This window comes from Notothenia rossii (genome assembly GCF_949606895.1).
Source record: "Notothenia rossii genome assembly, chromosome: 8".
NCBI lineage: Eukaryota > Metazoa > Chordata > Actinopteri > Perciformes > Nototheniidae > Notothenia > Notothenia rossii.
Genome location: NC_136906.1, coordinates 49,972,908 through 49,995,948, shown reverse-complemented (window position 1 = coordinate 49,995,948; position 23,041 = coordinate 49,972,908). Strand labels below are relative to the sequence as shown.

Sequence of the window (23,041 nt, the reverse complement as noted above, 5' to 3'; positions counted from 1 at the left end):
CCTCTGGTTTAAAGCACCTTGCAGTGCGCCCTGCGTAACAGACAGTCCAACAGCAGCAACCATACCAGTCATTGTTAAGAGAAAGCTGCTGACTCCATCTCTGCGAGGGGGATGGTGTGTGTGTAGTTGTGTACGTGTATGTGTGTTCGCTAGGGTAAGTGGGTGGGTGAGAGTGTGTGAGGGATTGGGGGTGAGGGTAGAGGCTCTGAGTGCTCTATCCGCTCTACTGATGAGAGCAGCACATCCCCTACTACTAATGCTGCAGCGCGCACACACACACACACACACACACACACACACACACACACACACACACACACACACACACACACACACACACACACACACACACACACACACACACACACACACACACACACACACACACACACACACACACACACACACACACACACACACACACACACACACACACACACACACACACACACACACACACACACACACACACTGTAATAGTGAGGCAGAGCAGCTTAAATTAGGCTGGGTCCAGAGCTGCAGTAAAGCTGCTGGAGAGAAAGTGCTGAGCGTACCAGGGATCTATTTTCAGCTAGTATCAGCAGCTGCTGTCTGCGGGAGAGATCTTTATGTGTGCTCTGCACCATATGTGATTACTCCACTGTTATAAGCAGCACAGCAGCCTAATGAAGGAAAGCATAACATGAGAGACGCAGGGTGGGGGGGTGAATATGAGGAAGGATGGACAGAGCACAGAAGAAAATCAAAGAGGGAGGGAGACAGCCAGAGCTTAGGAAACTGTTAAAGAAGGAAGAGGAGGACAGGGAGCCTGATCATTATCCGCATGCATGGAGCATTTCAGCTGTTAGCAGCACTTAGTGTATGAATTAAGACAAAGAGAGAAATTACTCAACGGGACAGATTGGGTCCATTTTAGGATAAGAGGGCTCCGATCTGTGTCTAGACTGGACATGAGATACCATTACAGGGCAGGAAACTATAGGCAGCTGCCAATCACAGAGCCGGACAGTTTGCATAACATTTCTGGGGAGCCTGCCAAACAGCCTTTCATTAACAGGCTGAGCAATACTACACCCTCCCTCTCCACCCTCCTCCCTCATCCCGTGCTCCTCATCGGCCTTTCGCCTCTATGGAAGAGATGGCTAATTTATGCAAATGTACTCCAGTGAATTCCTGCATGTCATGCATGCTAATGACTACATGGCATGGCATGACAATGGAGTGCAGGAGGAAACACTCAGTCTCTACTGACATTAACCTTTGTGTTCGCAGACAGACAAAAAGGAGCCTGAGTCACAGCACTGATGGAGATGAAGCAGGCTGTACTGTACGCTGACATGACCACACTGAGGGTTCAGCTTTGTGCTGGAGGAAAGGACTGGAAGTGTGCAGAGGAAAAGGCCTGCAGCACGACAGAACATCTCTGTGGCCGAAGGAAATTATGTTAAGTCAGAAAATACCTGACAAGCTTGCGTCACTTTAGAAATGCACTGCAATGTAACTAAGTATAGTTTATTATTACCATACCAGATTTTGCAATTTTTTACAATAGTTCACGAAACATAACGTGGTATCTAAGATTATTTGATTCGTTTTAAGAAGTCATTTTTTCCAATTATTTCTGTATGGTATAAACAAATAATAATTAAAACACTTCCATTCGTTAGATTATCAATCACTGTCAACACATGTTTTTATTGTTGTCCAAAAGTTTCATTGCTGCAATAAGCAACAATGAAAACATTAAATCAGACATGGAGTCATCCATAAATATAGTTCCAATATCTGCAAGCTAGGGAGTAAAATGTAATAAAATCAATAGCTATATATATTTCATCTCAGTTGGCTTGGAATCTTTAATCGGTTATCAGTATTTTTCTGCTTTTTTTGTACTCAGTGACCAATTTTCAAGAAGCCTTAACGCATCTGTAAAGAAAACCCACGATTTAAATTGAAGCATTTGCATGATTGGTTGTGGAAAATCTCGGTTTTACAGAATAAATAGAACATGACCAACTTTACTGTGACCCAACATTCAACTAAATAAAGGAAAACAAAAGCAAATTATATATTTGCTTTTGAACAAAAATGCTTAAGAAGATTTGGCTTCCCAGATTTTGTTCATTGGTTACTGAAGGGGGAAAGGTTTGGACATGAACTATTGTATTCATTATCTCAAATGAAAGTACATCTTAAACACTCATGCAGTTTAAATATTAAAGATAAATCCCAACCCCAACAATAACTCCTTAACAAAATACAGTAGAATAAAAACATTTTCACACTGACACTGTTATAATTGTACTGCTCTGTACTGTAAGGTTTAGTGCACATTTGGATCAGTAATGACAGTGAAAAGAGGGACTAAGCTGATGGAACCATTCCCCAGTGATGTTGAGAGATTTGGAAGGGTAAGGAAAGGGAAGCAGCAGCTCAGACATCCCTGGTGCTGAGCTGTGGGTGAGTTACCCCCCCAACAGTGATTTGTGTGGATCAGATAGTGTACGCCCTAATCCTCCCCCAGTGCAGCTTACTGTACAGTCCAGACATGGAGGACATGACCCCACCTCTACACTGTTTAACACACAAAATGATTGTTTTTACGCTGATTTATTTCTGACCGTACACATGTACAAAGGACATGAACACGTCTGAGGATACTCTCTGTGTCCAGCACTTGTTTTGTTCACCCTGTTTGTATGGTAGGTCTTTTATCCCAGGCTGATGAAAGTCTATTTATTTGTATATTTAGGATGTATAGCTGCTTAACTGTGCTGGGTTTGAAGGTTAAATACAAAGAGCATAAACATGGGGATCACCATGTTGTGGCCCCGTAGGCTTTCTGCTCATCCTCTACCTCTCACACCCAGACAAAGACCCTGCATCTTCTCTGGCAGTCTATAGAACATGAGAAGTGTCCTTGGCAGAGAACGAGAGACTCCCTGCTGGACCAAGGGTGTTGGGTATTAGCAGTGCTTGAATTGGAATAAAAAAGGTGCCAGTACTCTAAATCAGCAACAAGTATTTGGCACAAAGTCATAGTATATCCAATAATGCTGGTGGGTTTGTCTCTTTACTGTATATTTTAAAAAGGCTCACTGTACTTAAACAAAATGACTCAGGGTGCATCTGAGATTAGATGGGGTGCAGTGGTAAAGTGCTATTTTTATAAGTGGGGAGTGGACCTGACACCCTCTAGTCTAGGGGGGTCCGGGGGCATGCTCCACCGGGAACATCTTTTTTTAAATATTGAAGTTAGATGCATCAATCTGGTGCAATTTGAGAGCAAAATGAAGAGATATATGGATACCTCTCAACATCCATATGAAACAACTGTAAACAGATTTACTTTTTCTTTATGGATATAAAAGAAAGTAAAGCTTGACTCCTACTGGCTGGTTAAATGACTCCTCATCCCTGAGGCCACTACCAGTTTTTTGTGCCATTTTGCTGGATTTATTTGTCAATAGTGTTGCTGCACAAAGTGATAGCCCTCTAGTTTAAATCTACTACCCAAAAAGAAACATATGGAGATGGGTTACTATTTTAAAACAATTGCAAATCTATTTGGGAACAGTGGGGCCGGGCCTCAAATCCTATAGGGGGTCCGGGGGCATGTTCCCCCGGTAAGATTTTTGTTTAAAATGTTGGAGTTAAATGCATCAATCTGGTGCACTTTGAGGGGGAAATAAAGAGACTACACCCATATGAAACAAAAATGTATACATTTAAATAATCATAAAATCATAAGTACATGGCCATAACCAATAACATACAATATCCAATATGAAAAAACATTGAAACTTGTTTATTTATTTGTTTTTGGTTCATTTATAGTTGTGAGTGTGTCTGGGCTCCTGAATCGGCCTCTCCTGTCTCCCTCCTCTCCCCCCTGCTCCTCTTTGAGGCAACAGCAAAGACTAGTTTTAGCTCTCAACAAGTTTATCTTACCTTTTTTCACCTAGTTAACATTATGTTTGTATTATTCATGCATATTTTACTAATCACTACCCCCTCAAATGGAAATATGTGTTTACATAAATGGGGACCGAACCGTTTGAGACCCACTGAGATAACTTAAACTAAGTTAACTATCTAAAGACTCAGAGAGTAATTTACCTCACCAGAGCTGTAGTTATCAGCCTCTCAGTCTGACAGCAAAGGACTTTCCCTCCACCTTGTTGTTGAAACAGCTCCTTATATCCGTTAGCGCAGCTAGCTAGCACCTGATGCTAACAACAATACACGTAACCGGTGCGCGCGCTTTCTCGCTCGCTCGCGCCACACATACACCAACACACACCCTCCCGAGCTTGAATGACACACAGAGACCAATCGAGGGCATTAGTATGATCTGTATGAAAGTGGCAATGTCGGCAGGCCACGTCATGTAGACAGCCAGTCACCCTCTGTGAGGCAGAGTCAGACCCACATTTGTGCTGTGTTGCGTTTACAATATATACGTATATTGCCGGCGGCTGAGTACCGGCATTTTACTGAGTACCGCCACCTTGCCGGTACTCAGTAAGAAGTGCCGGTACCACATGGGTAAAAATCAGAAGTGCCGGTACTGCGTACCGGTGAGTACCGGCCCAATTCAAGCACTGGGTATTAGTGCCGGTACTTCCATTCCTCTCTCCACCACTTCCTCTTCATCTTCTACCACCCAACCCCCAATCTTCAAGGAAGGCTCCCACCATCTGTCTAATAAGCTGTTCTTCTGTCAGAGAGAGTCCTGGCCGGTCACTCCATGTGGGGCTAGTCTGTGTGATGCCCTCTAATGGCGCATTTCCACTGCAGCGCGTAGCACGGTTTAAGTGTGCCGGGCCAAACCCGGCCCGTTTTTTTTTGATTTTCCACTAGGGGTAGTTCCGGCTCAGGGCTACTTTTTCACCTTTCTCTGGCCCTCCAAAATCGAGGATCTTAACGGGCCAACAACCGGGCTGAATATGCTAAACTAGTGATGTAAACACTCTCAACGGCTGAATGGTCAGAGAGAATCGCTGGCAAGGGGGCTACAACAAAATGAACATATTTTACCATGATTTAATTGTAATACATGTTTCAAAATGATGCCGAAGTAACAACATACCGGTTAGTAAAAACCATGAATTAATGCTTTGACAAGTCTGCAGACAGACTACAGGCGAAAAACCTTTTAAAATGCGTGTCTTCTGAATGGAGATTGGCTAAGCTAACATAGTATATGCTCCGACCGTCCAAACTCACAACCAAGCCCGCTTTAACCTGCCATCAGGACCTGGGGTCTGCACGGGGTGAGGGAGGAGGGTGGAGAGGGAGGGTGTAGTATTGCTCAGCCTGTTAATGAAAGGCTGTTTGTAGGCCCCCTATTTAAACAACAAATCAAAGTCATTTATAGCCTCGGCAGGCTCTGTGATCGCACTTCTCCACCAGATGAAAACAAACTGTAACGGACCCTGCTGTGTTATCTATGATTAATATACGCCTTAAATTCATAATTTCAGCGGAGGGAGGGGAACAGCAGAACAGCAGAGTGGCGAGGGAGAGCTGTCTTCTTCCCTTTACAAGCTTCAAAAATGTATTTATTGTGTGATTTTGGAAATAAAAGTTACATATTCTGAAAGCCAAGACTTTGTTTATTTAAAAATCTTTTCTTTTTTTTTTTTTTTTTTTTTCTTTTACTTTTTTTTCTTCTTCTTTTTATTGGCTCATGATAGGCCCCCGATCTCCGTAGGCCCCTGGGCGTCAGCCCAGGTCAGCCCGTGCATTAAGGCGGCCCTGCAGTCACAACAACGGCCTACAGACATAAATAAACCAGCGACTGTATTCGCCATGACACAGACAGTCTGTGGTTTGCACTTGTTTAACTTTTGTCTAGTTTCTGAACAGATATGAGGAGCTGTGAGCTTGAGTGCTAACAGCTAACGGCTGATGTTGGTTTTGTGGTTCGCATTGAAGATGACGTCACGGTTCCGCCTACACTGTGTTACTATAGTTACTGCCTCAGCTACTAAACTGCAATGGAAATGCAGCATAAAGTGAGCCTGGCCTATCAAGGCCTAACTATACCATACTAAGCCGTGCGAGGCCCTGCAGTGGAAATGCGCCATTAGATTAGCAGGCGTTTGAGCCCCGATCAACTGCTTGACCTAAGATGGTGGATGGATGTCCCTTGCAGCAGTCTACATCCCTTTTAGTCCTCATACATAAGCAACAAAAGGTATTTTGGCAGTCCAGATAAAACTATATGAGTATAATCTGACCTGCTACTTCTAGGGCTAAGGTCTAGTTTTAGGTAGGAAGCTAGAACTACTGGGTCAGGGCAAGATCAAGGTCATCGTTAATGAAACCAATGTCGTCAACTTTTTAAAAGTCAAACTTTGCGAACTCAATCAGGCACAACAAGGTTTTACGACTGCTGCAACAGCGTACTTTCGCCTTTTGCTTTTAATAGAGTACAGGCATATTTTACACAGTCTCAAGAGGTGACCAGTCAGGTTGATCTTGGCATAGGTCCTTTACATGTTAAAGGCCAACACATACTGTCGTTTTTATGATGAGGGCATCAAGATTATTGGTTGGGTTAAAAAATATTAAAAATGTATGATCCCTACAGGGTCATCCCCCAGGGTTTTGGCGATTTCAAAATGCATCTGCTGTCGACCTCACTTAGCCACAGGGTATGGCTGATATTTTAGCAGTTCCAGTGGAGCCAGTGAATGTCCATCTGGGCCAGGACTTCTACCGATTTGAACCAAAATATGTATCCTCCATTCCTGCCTAGTTTATGCCCGTTTCAGGCGGGAACTCTACTCATTGGCTTCAAGTAATCTTACATAGTCATTTCCTCCTAAAATGTGAACTTACTTCAACTTAAGTTTTGCCTTTTTGATGTGGAAGAAAAACAAAACAGCTTTCCATAGACATAGTTTGGCAGCTTGCCGCAAATCCTAGATGACACTGCAGGTGGACACCCTCTTTAAAACCGACAAATGAAGCTCAGTTCAGGCAGGAAGACCTATCACTTCGTATTGCACGTCATGGCAATACTCGCTCCCTTCACTAAATGATAGGGAGCGCCACTCCTCAAGCTAACCTATCACTTCCCTCCATTCACAAGCCTAATTATCGCACCTGTTAATCCCTCTATATATGCTCTCCCCTTTTCCATCAGCTGTCTTTCAGGCGTCAACGCGCAACCCTCCTCCACCCCTTTGCCTCCTGCTTCCAACTCAGGGCCAAGCTTAACCTTCTCCCTTCCAACTGGACCTAACCACTTATCAACACCACCAGTGTCTAGACCCGGCGGGGTTCATCGGAAACGGTTCTTCCCTTCCCGAATGACATCCTACCAAACGTGGGCCTAATCGCCAAACACCATTTCATTCACTTGTTATAAACTGTAATCATTATGTTTCATTTATATAGTGTGACCCGATAATAAACATGTATTTCATGCATCACGTCTCTCCTGATTGAACATAATTTACTATGATTACTTTTAAATTGAAAAATGTGCAGTGTTTCCTGGCCCACGACTAAGGAAAAAACAGACAAACAGGAGGTGGTTTGTGGTCTGTGAACCAGCACTTTGCTGAATCACAGTGCTTTCTCTACTTTTTCCAGAATAAAACTCAGAGGTAGCACTGATGATCAGTGGCCTTCCAAAAGCCTTCACCGTCCCCACAGCGGTCTGGAATCAATCACTGCAGCCAGTCAGAGCTTTTCCATACTGCAGCACAGTGCAGTGGCCCGTCCTTAGGATTACTTTTTCATTGGTCATTTGATTAATTCAGTTTTACAAAAAGATGATATTATTACTACAATTAATAAGCGTTTAGCACTATTTTGGATTAATGTTCAAATGTCTAGTAGGTAGGATCATTAGATTCTCTACATCAGCCTCTTGTAAAGGACAACAGCATCAGCATGCTGCAGTAATAGCTGGCTAACAGCAGTCTGCTGTGATCATGGCAGTGAGTGGTGAGTCACAGCTTTGCATACAGTTCCATATACAGTGGGGGAAAAAAGTATTTAGTCAGCCACCAATTGTGCAAGTTCTCCCACTTAAAAAGATGAGAGAGGCCTGTAATTTTCATCCTAGGTATACCTCAACTATGAGAGACAAAATGAGAAAAAAAAATCCAGAAAATCACATTGTCTGATTTTTTAAGAATTTATTTTCAAATTATGGTGGAAAATAAGTATTTGGTCACCTACAAACAAACAAGATTTCTGGCTCTCACAGACCTGTAACTTCTTCTTTAAGAGCCTCCTCTGTCCTCCACTTGTTAACTGTATTAATGGCACCTGTTTGAACTCGTTATCAGTATAAAAGACACCTGTCCACAACCTCAAACAGTCACACTCCAAACTCCACTATGGCCAAGACCAAAGAGCTGTCAAAGGACACCAGAAACAAAATTGTAGACCTGCACCAGGCTGGGAAGACTGAATCTGCAATAGGTAAGCAGCTTGGTGTGAAGAAATCAACTGTGGGAGCAATTATTAGAAAATGGAAGACATACAAGACCACTGATAATCTCCCTCGATCTGGGGCTCCACGCAAGATCTCACCCCGTGGGGTCAAAATGATCACAAGAACGGTGAGCAAAAATCCCAGAACCACACGGGGGGATCTAGTCAATGACCTGCAGTGAGCTGGGACCAAAGTAACAAAGGCTACCATCAGTAACACACTACGCCGCCAGGGACTCAAATCCTGCAGTGCCAGACGTGGCCCCCTGCTTAAGCCAGTACATGTCCAGGCCCATCTGAAGTTTGCTAGAGAATTGGGAGGATTGGGAGAATGTCATATGGTCAGATGAAACCAAAATAGAACTTTTTGGTAAAAACTCAACTAGACGTGTTTGGAGGAGAAAGAATGCTGAGTTGCATCCAAAGAACACCATACCTACTGTGAAACATGGGGGTGGAAACATCATGCTTTGGGGCTGTTATTCTGCAAAGGGACCAGGACGACTGATCCGTGTAAAGGAAAGAATGAATGGGGCCATGTATCGTGAGATTTTGAGTGACAACCTCCTTCCATCAGCAAGGGCATTGAAGATGAAACGTGGCTGGGTCTTTCAGCATGACAATGATCCCAACCACACCGCCTGGGCAACGAAGGAGTGGCTTTGTAAGAAGCATTTCAAGGTCCTGGAGTGGCCTAGCCAGTCTCCAGATCTCAACCCCATAGAAAATCTTTGGAGGGAGTTGAAAGTCGGTGTTGCCCAGCGACAGCCCCAAAACATCACTGCTCTAGAGGAGATCTGCATGGAGGAATGGGCCAAAATACCAGCAACAGTGTGTGAAAACCTTGTGAAGACTTACAGAAAGCGTTTGACATCTGTCATTGCCAACAAAGGGTATATAACAAAGTATTGAGATGAACTTTTGTTATTGACCAAATACTTATTTTCCACCACAGTTTGCAAATAAATTCTTTAAAAATCAGACTATGTGATTTTCTGGATTTTTTTTTCTCATTCTGTCTCTCATAGTTGAGGTATACCTCATACTTTTTTGCCCCACTGTATATGGGGGTCATTTCTGTTTGTCACAGTGATGACTGCTCCTCTCCAGTGGAGGGCTCCCGGTGGCACGCTGCTTCTTATGAATCCCTCTTTGTTCTTACACTCACAAGAAATATGATGGAGAGAAACACTGTGTGTGGACGCTGTTCTGTTCCTTCCCCCTGCCGGCTGGCCCGGAGGACAGCAGGCTTAGATAAAGCAGGATTGTTTTGTTCCCATGATGTGAGGGCCAACAAAGCCCCTTGATGAAACTGGCTGCCCCTCTGCAAGCCCACAATCACATTAGATATAGATGATGTCACTCACCAGCGCCAGCGCCAGCCCCGGCTATTCCAGGGGCGGCGGGCCATGAGAGAGGAGTGATGAAGGTTGTGGGGGAGGTGGTCTTTGTTTCACATTTCATCCGCACTCACCTCCCTCCCCTTTCCCCCGGTGGCAGCCAAGGCCTTCCCTATTTGCCCTTTTTTTACACATAAACTTAAGTAGCATCTGAAGGAATATTCCCAATGACCCTGAGCAGATCAGAGACCATCAGACATGAGGCAGGGATGTGTCAGCATGCTCCGTCACTGACCCTAAATCAAGGGTGAAAGGGACCTTAAAACTTGACTAGCCACTTAAATGAAATAACATTCCTCCATGACTGCTGCACAGTGACAGAATGCTATTCAAAGGAACATGTAACCTTCAATAGATAAACATGATGATCAAAATAAATACGACTAATCACTTATATTTAATTAAATCATTCTAAGCCAATTTGTTGTTATTATTGGATTCTATTTTCTTTTTCTATTTCATTTCCATTTTATGCTGCTTTATCATTATATTCCACTATTTTATGCACTCAAGAAAAGGAAACGTTGGCATTAGTTAAACGTTTTTTTTTGTTTAGTTAAAACCAAAAATAAACTTTCAACTTCATATTATTGCTTTCAACTAACCTAATACAATTATGTATAATGTGTTGTCAAATAATAAAAATAAAATAATAAATGAATTACATTTCAATAAAGTCAACTTTAGTTACTAGTGACTTTATATATTAAGATTTTACATCCAAAATATATAAAGAAAAATATATAGGACATTAAATTGAATTTTATTTAAATATAATATATAAAACATTATTAAATGAGCATTTGAGATTTTCTCTAGTTAATAACATCAATATTACTAGTGATAGTGAAGATAACTGCATTTGTTAACGGAAAGAAATGTGTTTTCACATTTCTACTAAGTATAAGACTTCAATGGCAGGGTGTTGTTGAATGTGCTATAATCACTTTAAGTTTCCATAGTGACAGAATAAATCTAATATATCTCTATATGTTGTATTGCAACTAAAGCCTCTTACACACCAAACTGACACCAAAGAACACGTCCCGACGGAACGTCGCCTCACGTCTCCTCCGTCTTGGCCATGTGTCGCACTGGAACACACCGAAGACTTAAGCCGATGGCTATTTGTAAGTAGCACGTACAAATTGTGCATGCGTGAGTGGCAATAACTCTCCTTACCAGCAGGCGGCGATAGTGTGTATTCGTCATTCAAAATAGCGTGTGCTTTCCATTTTCACTCTACAACGAGAAGCTCATGGGGCTTTCCCGAACCTGTGTCGAGAGCTGGAGGTAAATGAAATCTCAGATTTGCCTTCTTAATAGTTTGTTTGGGTCCCTCACTTCCGTTTAGCTTCTCATGCACTGATTCGCTAGCTGAACAGCCAATCAGAGTGATTTCTTTGGCCGACTGCCCGCCAATTCAACATGTCGAATCGGCGGCGGAAGGTGTCGGCACGGCCGAAAAGACACAATGGTGCGGGACACACCAATCTGAGTAGGGCGACACGACGCTCATTGACGGCCCGACATCTATCGACGCCGAAGATCGGCTCGGTGTGTCAGGACCATAAGACAAAAGTGTGAACGTTGTTGAAGTGAACAGGTTGGGACAAAGGGAGGAAGGCTTGGTTCAAACCTCACCAGGAGCAGCTCACTCTCTGGCACACTAAAGACACACTCAGTGAAAGATGTTACTTTCCACATTCCCTCTCACACCTGACACACACAGCAGCTCATGTTTTATTCATGCCTGCAGTGACTGAATGAAAGAGATGCAGAAGCCGTTCCCTGCAGTCCTTCTTTGAGGTAAGGAGTGAAAAAAAGCCCCTGATGCTCATTTTACATAAGACGACAATCTGACGCTGACTTCCTTTTCAATGAGCGCAGTGACAAAGTCGTTTGACAGGCGTTACTTTATTAATGCACGCTGGCCCCAACTCCTCAGCACATGCGGGATGTGCCCCAGTTTTCACAGTAGCACATGTATGTATGTATGTGTGTGTGTGTGTCGCTGTGACATCAACACGTCAGGGGTGCTTTCATCATGTGTTCTGTGGAGGGGCTCTGAAGGGGATCAGATGATGTGACAGAGTGAGAGCTGAGGTGATCAGGAGTGAGGAGTGTTGCTAAACCTGATGAGCACTGAGTCGAGGTGGCGCTAATCTCGCCGCGGAGCGCTACCTGCCACCAACGACAGCAGGCAGCTGACAGGTGCTAATTGGCAATCAAAGCCTTGTAGCCTCAATAATGCACTTCTCACACCTTTCACTGAGTCTTTGTCCTCCAGTGAACGGCACATGAATTCAAATCTGGTTTGCTGCTATGCTATATCATGCCTGCAAAAGCCACTGGAAACAGAATAGAACAAGAAAGATGCTGATGCAGCTTAAGGGTACATTTCTCACCTTTTATGTGGATTTGAACCAAGTTTTTTATAGTAAATGTAGTTGATTGAAGCAATACATTCCTCCATGGGTTCTATATTGACAGAAAAAGCTTGCAGTTTGCAGTCGCAAAACCTTTCATTCATGCCTCAAAGGTGAAAAAGAATTAAAAAACAAAGACATGTCTTGATGAATGGAAGTAGATGCTTGGCTCATTCAACAACAGTACAACTATATAAAAAATATATATCAACAAACTCTCACACAACGTATTCAGTTTAATGTTAGGGTCATTAATCAATTTTTAAATGTACTAATTCAAAGACACATGCATGTTTCCTAAAACATTAAGTTTATTTTTTACTTTTTATTAAGATAGCAAGAAGATTCATACAACTGAATAAAAGAGACTTGGATTCATCTGCACAAGTTGTGTGAAAGGAAGCAGATGTTTTGACATAGCTGAACGCGGCTTACATTGACTTCTAATGATATACAAGTACCCATTAATATTGGTGCTGATCATTTTGTGAGCGGTTTGTGAAACTAGAGAGGATAAATATTGTCATGAGAGCAGCATCACTTGCCGTCAGCAAACAGAATTTGATCTCTTCTGTCACGCTTATGATTCAGAATCACGCTCACCAAATGTTATATTTGTAAAAGTCCATATTACTCCATGTTTACTCCTCTTGATTATTGAACCAGAGCAGAACTCAAATGCAATAATGTCTCTTTATTTTCTCCTGGTCGCCAGATAAACTGAACTAGAGATTTGAAAGGTTGTTCATATGAAAAATACCAGTGAACAGAATCCCCTCAGTAGCACACATCTATTGGTGATGTAGGAGTACAGGAGTGTGGCTGAGAGTTTAGCTCCATGTATAGCAGTTATAGTCAGTTTGAGATGTGGCTGAGTGAGTGATTATTTATATGATTGCATGAACTTCATAAGAAAGTTGTTGCATGGACCAACACCATTTGCAACAAGTTAATGTCACACCTCCATTGATGGCTTAATCAGTCAGAAAACCATCGGTCATCCTATTTTAGATCTGATTGCTTTTTTTATGTCATAACAATTTAGCAACAAATTGTTGCATTCTAAGCTGTGTTTTCTTTCTCCCACTCAAGTTCTAGAGTGGACACACAGAAAAAACTGAAACATAGACTTTAATTAAATGTATTATGTCAACAGATTTCGCATAAGTGTATTAAGTTAGTCGAAAGCAATAATATTAAGTTGAACCTAACTTAATATTATTTCCTTCAACTAACCTAAAAACAGTTATGTTAAATCTGTTGACATTCTCAGTGTAGAGGTGTTCAGTCCATTGGTCACACATCACTTTGTGGCTGTGGCTGGAGGTGTGGAGAGGCTGATTGGTATTGCTTTTGTACTGGTGTCAGTGTGGAGTTTTAGGCCTCGGCCACACGAGGATGAAAACGGTCGTTTACGTTACTGTTTAGTGTCATATAGACCGTTCGGTCACACGAGGACGACCGAATATGACAGTAAACAACTGCGGAAACGATAACGGGTCCCAAGGTGGATAGAACGGCATACGCAACGCTCTGGGGGGGTCCAACGGCTCCGTGTGTACGCCCTATACGATCATTTTCTGATAATGATGACGCAATAGCCCCGCCTCTCCCCACCTCTGCTGCTCACCCCCGCGTCAAAGTAAACTGCACACTGAATTCAGATTATTTATCTTTCTCTCAATATGGACATAAACGCGAGTGAAGTCTAATCTGACAGGACGGAGACACGCAGCTCTGCTCACCTGCAGCTCCTCCCGCTGTGATGCAGCCGTGAACGGAGCAAACACACACTTCAAGTCAGATCATCGCCCTTAGCTATTTTAATTACCTCTCAAACTACCTAAACTAGTTATAAATATGTTTATTTTTACTTTCGGCCGGGTCACTCATTACTGGATCAGCTGCTGCTTGAGACAGACACTGACGCTGTCCGAAGAGAGGGAGGAAAAAGAGAGGCTCCATGTATTATATTATTATATTATATAAATTCGTTATTCATTTGATTTAAAGCTCAATAAATAACAAAGAAGACCTTTGACTGGCACTTTTATAATTTTGTCCGGAAGATTTAAACTTTAATACACGTTGACTGGCGAAAAACTCTGCCCGGTTCCCTCGGCCCCCACCGCGGAGAATAAACAGAAAGGCAACCATGACAACCATGCTTCTTCGCTGCTTTTGTTGAGGAAGTTACAGCGCCACGTACAGGCTCCTGCATATGTACTGCAGCTTCTCCAGCGGTTGGAGCTAAACGGAGCTGTCTCGTGTGGACAGACACTATCCGGTGAACATTGCGTGTGGACGGAAGCTTTTTTGCGTTTGCGTTTGCGTTAATCCTATGCGTTTAGCTGTATGCGTCCTCGTGTGGCCAGGGTCTTAGAGTTGCATTGTCTAGAGGTCAATAGCACTTCGACCCATGGAAAGGAAAAACTGTGCAGGATAGTCGTACCTCTTCCGGAAGGCTGACCACCAAGCGATTCTCCGCCTGGCCCACCAGCGCCTGCAGGAAGTACTCGCTGCAGGCGGCCAGCACGGAGCGGTGCCCGCGGAACTCCTTCCCCTCCACCAGGACGGTCACATCGCACAGGATATCCTGCTTCCGCTGGTCGTTGAGGCAGAGGAGGATATTGGTACAATGAACTGTCGACTCATACACATACATGGGGGCTTCAGGCTTCTCATCCACGGACATTCCGCTCACGCCCTGGAAATAGAAGCACAACAGAGGGTGGTCAGCTTACAGCCAAACCCAGCAAGCACATACCGCAGGGCTGACATCAGCCCCCGCCTCATGATTCAACACACACACTGCTCTCTGCACATCATCGCTCCCCTTTAACATTTAAACAACATTTTCAGAATCAGAAGCAGGTTTATTGACAAGTAGGTTTACACATACGAGGATTATGCCTTGGTGTACATGGTGCATACATAAACATAGTTAACGAAGATACATTTTAATAACATTATTTGGATGAAATTACGTACAGAAAAAATACAAAATAAAATGTGCAGTGTTGTTATGAAAAGTGGAAAGCTGTGCAGATGTTAAGAGAGGTAGCAAAATATTCTTCTCATTCTCACGTGCATGAGCAGGGGGCTCAGCGTGGTCAAACATAACATATATATGCATGACTCACAAAAGATTGACTGAGTGAAGTCCAATCCCACACTTTCCACTGCATTATTAAATCATGCACACAAACAGTTATCCCATCAACAAATTAAAACATACAGAATCACTTTTTTTAGAAACCAAACATTTCAAATAAAGGGAGCCAGGAGACTGCAGTGTAAAGTGCTGTCTCTGTATTACTGTGCTCTACAGATCCACATGTGTTTTCAATCTAAGAACGACTCAGTGTAAAGGTATTCTGAGCAGCTGAGACATGAGCCAAATGATAGCACAGAGGAAGTTTTGTAGTCAAGAGTAAGAACTGTTAAATAAACACTGCACCGACTACACATAATGCAGCTTTAAAAGAAAATGTGGAATTTTACCGTTTGCTTTTAAAAAACGTTTAACTCAACAAATAAAGACCCAATCTACAGCTAAGGGTTTCCCCTGCTGCTGCGAAGCATTAGTTTGATCTCATGCTTTATTATTAAATGTATGTAAGGTCATTTCACAGAGTGTACTGTGACGACTCCTTTGCGAGGCAACATGTCGTGTGTTGGTGGCATCAAACCAATAAAAAACTAAACTAAACTAATATATCTCTTTATTGTAATGTTATATTATTTAGTATTTAAAAAAAAAAGTATGTTTCTATACCCGTTTCTAATACATGGTTTGTTTTTGTACCTTTTTAAATACAAGAGTTAATGATTAATTTCTCTTGTAAAGCGACTTGAGCCACATTTTATGTTATGACAGTTGCCATATAAATAAAGTTGATTATTTTTACAATATATTGAGGAACAGAAACTTCAGAATGTGCCACAGAGGTTGTTTGGAAGGAGATTTCTTTTTTCAAACAGTGAGTTTTCACAGTTTTTCTAGAATGAAGGATAAACACTCCCAAGGCATCAAATTCCACCTCAATAAGATAATCATTCTGACCTTGAAATAATACCGACTATTTCAATAAATAAAGCCTTTTCATCCTTTTGCTCTAGTTTTATACAATATTCCAAATTATTTTCTTCCAAAAAGCTCGATTGGTGTTCTGTTTTAATGTGGCTGGCTATGAGACAAATGTGGAAGCCTAGAAAATGGGATTAAACAGTGATTATGAATTTCTCTTGGAAAATATTCTGTGATAACCGCTCAATGTTGACTGTGTGATTGACAGCTAATGGGCCATGTAAGCTTCTTATATATTACCTTTTAATTGAATAATAATTCTAACCAGATGTTCTATCTAGGACATGTTTAACTTGTTGAAAAAAAAATCAAAACATAGGAAGGAAGGAAGGAAGGAAGCTCTCACTGACTCATACTTTTATGTATAAAAAATGCTTAGCAAGAGGAGAAGTGGAACTGGAGAAGAGGAAACACAGCTAACCTCTCAAGTAAATAAAGAACCCAACGTCCAGAGATGAGTGCCATCAGATGCCATAACAGAATCCTTTTCTTAATCTGTGGAATCATGTTTCCTTTATCTAGGATACTCAGAGCCATATGATCTGGTAACCCCACTAGATGGTGAGGAGGTGGAATGGTTACGACTACTGCAGGTGTGAAAATAGAGATTGGGAGGCGTCTTAAGCCCCGGACACACCAAGCCTCTTCAAGCCCCACCTGTCGTGAGCTACTTTTATTCCACTTTTTAATTTTTTTGCAGTGTATATATTTATCACATTTTAACATTATTATATGCTTACCTTTAACCTTTGTGTGCTGTTTGGGTCTGTGGGACCCGTTTTCAGTGTTTACGAATAAAATGTATGCAATTAAATTATTTTAACCTGCTTTATTTGGGGGTGGACCTCACATCCTCTAGGGGGGTCAGGGGGCATGCACCTCCTGGAAGATTTTGTTTTTAAATGTTGAAGTGAAAAGCATCAATCTGGTGCACTTTGAGCACAACATGAATGTATGGATACAGCTCTCAACACTCAGATGAAAGAGAGCTGTATACTTTTCAATAATCCAAACATCTTTAGAATATGATCACAACCAATAACAAATAATTTCAACTTGTTTATTCTTATTTTATGTTACCTAGATAGTATTCTTTCTTTTTCTTTATGCATATTTTATTGATCACTCCCCTTTTTTTTTACTGTCCTATAGTACACATTGGAATGATTTCTTACTTTATTTTTTACAACTAAATTACATAGATAAAGGTGTGCTCTCTCTAGGTCTCTCTCTCTCTCTGTCTCGCTCGCTCACAGAGACTCTGTGCTCCTCACCGTGTAAATGGGAAGACAGGGGGTGGACATGCAGTGAAGGACAGCTCTCAGGCCCTGATCACTGGCTGTGTGTTGCTCTATAGGCAATCAATCAATTTGAAAATACCCAAGAGTGCTTGAAAAAATAAATGATTGTCTGAGGTGTTTGTGAAATGTGTCACAGTTAGCATCATGTCTCTATACACCAGTACAACTTAGAAAATCCCACAAGGAAGACTTTCATTGTATGACTGCTGCAGTTTATAGAAAAGTTGTTGGGTATAAAAGTATTTACCGTGGAACCAGTGCTTGAATTGGGCCGGTACTCACCGGTACGCAGTACCGGCACTTCTGATTTTTACCCATGTGGTACCGGCACAGGTGCCGGTACTCAGTAAAACGCCGGTACTCAGCCGCCGGCAATATACGTATATATTGTAAACGCAACCCAGCGCAAATGTGGGTCTGACTCTGCCTCACAGAGGGTGACTGGCTGTCTACATGACGTGGCCTGCCGACATTGCCACTTTCATACAGATCATACTAATGCCCTCGATTGGTCTCTGTGTGTCATTCAAGCTCGGGAGGGTGTGTGTTGGTGTATGTGTGGCGCGAGCGAGCGAGAAAGCGCGCGCACCGGTTACGTGTATTGTTGTTAGCATCTGGTGCTAGCTAGCTGCGCTAACGGATATAAGGAGCTGTTTCAACAACAAGGTGGAGGGAAAGTCCTTTGCTGTCAGACTGAGAGGCTGATAACTACAGCTCAGGTGAGGTAAATTACTCTATGAGTCTTTAGATAGTTAACTTCTGCCTAACTTAACTTAACTTTAACTTTTCTTTTTTTTTCTTATCAAGCTCCACTTTTGTGGAATCAGCTTCCAGTTTGTGTTCGGACGGCAGACACCCTATCCGTTTTTAAGAGTGCGCTTAAGACCTTCCTTTTTGATAAAGCTTATAGTTAGGGCTGATTAGATTCAGCCCCTAGTTTTGCTGATATAGGCTTAGTTTGTCGGGGGACATCTTACTTCTTCCTTCTCTCTGTCTATACCTGTGTACTCTCATGTTCCGATTAACCCAGCTTCCCCAAATTTCTTTCTTTTTGGTGTCTATATACGCCGGGATCCGGAGTCATGGATGATCCTGCGGTCCTGTGTCATGGATTGCGAGTCCTGGATCTTGAGTCGTGGCTGCGGTCCTGGATCATAAGTCCTGGATGGATATCCTCGTGGATTCATCGTCTTATTATACACACATGCATTTCAAAACATTTGGACTACCTATGTTGCAAATGTATTATCTTTTCAATTTACACACGGCATCTATTGCACGTCTGTCCGTCCTGGGAGAGGGATCCCTCCTCTGTTGCTCTCCCTGAGGTTTCTCCCATTTTTCCCTTTAAACTGTGGGGTTTTCTCTGGAAGTTTTTCCTTGTACGACGTGAGGGTCTAAGGACAGAGGGTGTCGTATTGTCATACTGATATTCTGTACAAACTGTGAAGTCCACTGAGACAAATGTAACATTTGTGATATTGGGCTATATAAATAAACATTGATTGATTGATTGATTGAACTTAGTTTAAGTTATCTCAGTGGGTCTCAAACGGTTCGGTCACCATTTATGTAAACACATATTTCCATTTGAGGGGGTAGTGATTAGTAAAATATGCATGAATAATACAAACAAAATGTTAACTAGGTGAAAAAAGGTAAGATAAACTTGTTGAGAGCTAAAACTAGTCTTTGCTGTTGCCTCAAAGAGGAGCAGGGGGGAGAGGAGGGAGACAGGAGAGGCCGATTCAGGAGCCCAGACACACTCACAACTATAAATGAACCAAAAACAAATAAATAAACAAGTTTCAATGTTTTTTCATATTGGATATTGTATGTTATTGGTTATGGCCATGTAGTTTTGATTTTATGATTATTTAAATGTATACATTTTTGTTTCATATGGGTGTAGTCTCTTTATTTCCCCCTCAAAATGCACCAGATTGATGCATTTAAGTCCAACATTTAAAAAAAATCTTACCGGGGGAGCCTGCCCCCGGACCCCCCTATAGGATTTGAGGCCCGGCCCCACTGTTCCCAAATAGATTTGCATTTTTTTTTTAAATAGTAACCCATCTCCATATGTTTCTTTTTGGGTAGTAGATTTAAACTAGAGGGCTATCACTTTGTGCAGCAACGCTATTGACAAATAAATCCAGCAAAATGGCACAAAAAACTGGTAGTGGCCTCAGGGACGAGGAGTCATTTAACCAGCCAGTAGGAGTCAAGCTTTACTTTCTTTTATATCCATAAAGAAAAAGTAAATCTGTTTACAGTTGTTTCATGATGGATGTTGAGAGGTATCCATATATCTCTTCATTTTGCTCTCAAAGTGCACCAGATTGATGCATCTAACTTCAATATTTAAAAAAAAATGTTCCCAGGGGAGCATACCCCCGGACCCCCCTAGACTAGAGGGTGTCAGGTCCACTCCCCACTTATAAAAATAGCACTTTACCACTGCACCCCTTCTAATCTCAGATGCACCCTGAGTCATTTTGTTTAAGTACAGTGAGCCTTTCTAAAATATACAGTAAAGAGACAAACCCACCAGCATTATAGGATATACTATGACTTTGTGCCAAATACTTGTTGCTGATTTAGAGTACTGGCACCTTTTTTATTCCAATTCAAGCACTGCGTGGAACACATGGAATTCAATGTAATGTAAACATGTGAGTCTGTGATATATTTTTGCATTTAAAACGTTTCTATCTGCAGGGAGTATTTACTAAGTTAATGCAAAAATGAACAATTTTGGAAAGATATGATAGACCTCCAGAAAAACTCGATTCTGCGATCGCAGAATTTACCGCATAATCAGCAAAATGGCGCAGATTTGTAAAAAGCCGCATATTTATCAAAAGGCCGCATAATCCCCGCATTTTTCAACACAAAGTTGAGAAGAAAAAAAAGTTAACTCGTCTTGACGTGACGTCATCAGCTCGCGCATCACAGAATGTAAACAACACTGTATAGAGCTCATTTACCAACGAACATTTCTACTAAAGACCGGGCAAAAAGTGGGGGGAAACTATTCTGCACCCCGTGCAACTGAGGTTACCTACTGTAACCCCAGTTTCTATGAGTAAATGGCGTAATCCCCCTGCGCCCCCGCGCAGCACTGAAACACTTGTAGTCCTCGCCCACCCGCAGGGTGGGCCCCACCCTCAGGCCTCCTTCCGGTATAAATAGGAAGGAGGCCCGGCAATCTGCTCCCATACCAAATAACTTTTCTTCAGCTAATCGTAGAGCCAGTGGGGCCCAGCGCTTAGAGGGCTGCGCCATTTACTCATAGAAGCTGGGGTTACAGTAGGTAACCTCAGTTCTATTTCGTATATGGCTTCGCCCTCTAAGGCTATCGCTATTGGGTTAAGGGTGAAGCATGATGTAGTCTGCGCCCCACTGGGTCCGCCCGGCACTAGAAGCACAGACACACCTGCTAAATAACACCCCATGCCTGTTGTGCCATGCGTAATGGCGCATCACCGTCCCTGGAACATAGCAAAACATGCCTATCTTCCCGACGGGGTGAAGGCTGGGAACAATACATACCGGCCGCCGTGAGAAAGTAGAGACGAAGGTCCCACCTTGCGCAGCGATCATAGAGGGGGAACAGCAGCTCTCTGTGTCAGACAGGTAGGAGAGCGCCCAGCTGGATCCCTGACGTCACTCACTCTGACCAGGCACTCCGTACAAAGTGTATCAGAGGAAAAAGGAACATCCCTCCTATAAGAGGGGAAAAGGGCCGCTCTCCGCGTGCCGAGAGGCAGGAGAGAGGCGCACAGCTGGCTCCCTGACGTCCCTCACTCCGACAGGACACCCAGTACAGGGTATGTCAGAGAGGAATGGGAGACATCCCTCAAATAAAATTGAATAAAAGAACAGGGGGAAGACCAAGATGCAGCCGTGCAAATATCTTCCACTCCACATTCCTCCGTGCAAAGCCGTGGAGGAGGAAATTCCTCTGGTGGAGTTCGCATTGATGTTCTCCGGGGGCTCCACCCCAGAGGAGACATGCCTGTGACACAGCCTCACACAACCTGTGTGACAGCCGCTTTGCAGACAGAGGTTGCCCGATCGAGCGCTCTCGATAGTGCACAAACAGGCGCTGAGAACGGCGCAAGGCATTCGTTCGCGCCACATAGCAAGACAGCACGCGCACAGGAAAGAGGAGATTTAGAAAAATAGCGGGGGTAAAAACCGCGCAAGACACTGTTCCTGGGATGACAGGAGTGTTTATTGTATCCCATGGAACTGCTGGGGGGAGAGGCTTCTCTGTGAAGTGCCGTAATGGTCTTCATGGTGACGAGCCACGCTATCGCCGCCGCTGCCCGTGAGGCAAAAGGGCTGCGAGGGAGATTCCACACGCTGCCTTTCACTCCGTCTCTCCTCATGAGGCGCGTACACGCCCAGGGGATGAGAGGTGTGTGCATGCTGTCCACACGAGGCGTTATAACGGTGCTCGTGGTTATTATGACCGTGTGTATGAGGCATATCTGGGACAGAGGAATGCCGCGAGTTCTGCAGTTTATAAACCAATAGGTTAAAACAGCAGGCTTCTGCAGCGAATGAACCACCTCTGGAGTGTCCCCCTGTTGGAAGAGACTCAGGGGATCATCACGTGACCAGCTGACGCCAACGCCGAGCAGCTGCGTCACGGAGAGGGATGTGTGGGTTGTGACACGCCGGAGGAGAGATGTCAGTTCTTCCCCTCGCTGCCGCGAGAATCGCGCTCTCATGCTGGCTGAGTTTAACTCCACCCCCAGATAAAAGATTGTCTGAGAGGGAAGAGGACAGCTCTTCTTCCAATTTATTATGAAACCCAGGCTTTGACAGATGCGATACGAGATGTACGGTCTGTAAAGCGACTTCCTCCCTGGGGCGAGCCAGCAAATAGCAGGTCGCCCAGAGAAAACCACACTCTCATCCCTCCTCTGTGTAGTGGCTCCAGCCTCCTCTACACAAATGCGAGGAGCCAGGAAATATCCGAAGGGCAGACGATTGTCTGGTTAGATATTCCCTGAATGGAAAACGCAGGAATTTCCTGTGTTTCGGGATGATGGGTACGTGGAAGTATGCATCCTTCAGGTGGAAGTGAACCAGTCGTCCTGGTGAAAACATTCCAGCACCTGTTTGATCGTCAGCATGTGGAATACTGACAGATCGAGGATGTCTCATTCCCCCAGTCTTTTTCGGGATTAGAAAAATAACGGGAGTGAAAACCCCTGATTTTCCTCCCTTTGAGGAACCCTGGAAATATCCTCTTTCAACAGGAGTTCCAGCAGCTCGGATTAGAGCGCAAGACATAGCTTCTGGGAGGACAGGAGTGTTTCCTGTATCCCATTGAACTGTGGGGGG

At 43.2% G+C, this 23,041-nt stretch overlaps 1 protein-coding gene across 7 annotated transcripts in view; it reads right to left on the bottom strand.

Moving 5' to 3' along the window:
• The window catches only part of bach2b (BTB and CNC homology 1, basic leucine zipper transcription factor 2b), a 105,553-nt gene that overhangs the window by 19,597 nt on the left and 62,915 nt on the right, over positions 1–23,041 (bottom strand). For 5 of the 7 annotated variants that reach the window (XM_079646608.1, XM_079646611.1, XM_079646609.1 and 2 more), the window contains one exon: positions 14,742–14,996. In XM_079646608.1, coding sequence (XP_079502734.1) covers positions 14,742–14,996 — 255 coding nt within the window. Of the gene's footprint in view, positions 1–4,119; positions 7,393–14,741; positions 14,997–23,041 lie in introns of those variants that run through there. The other 2 variants (XM_079646614.1, XM_079646613.1) reach the window with 2 other exon arrangements.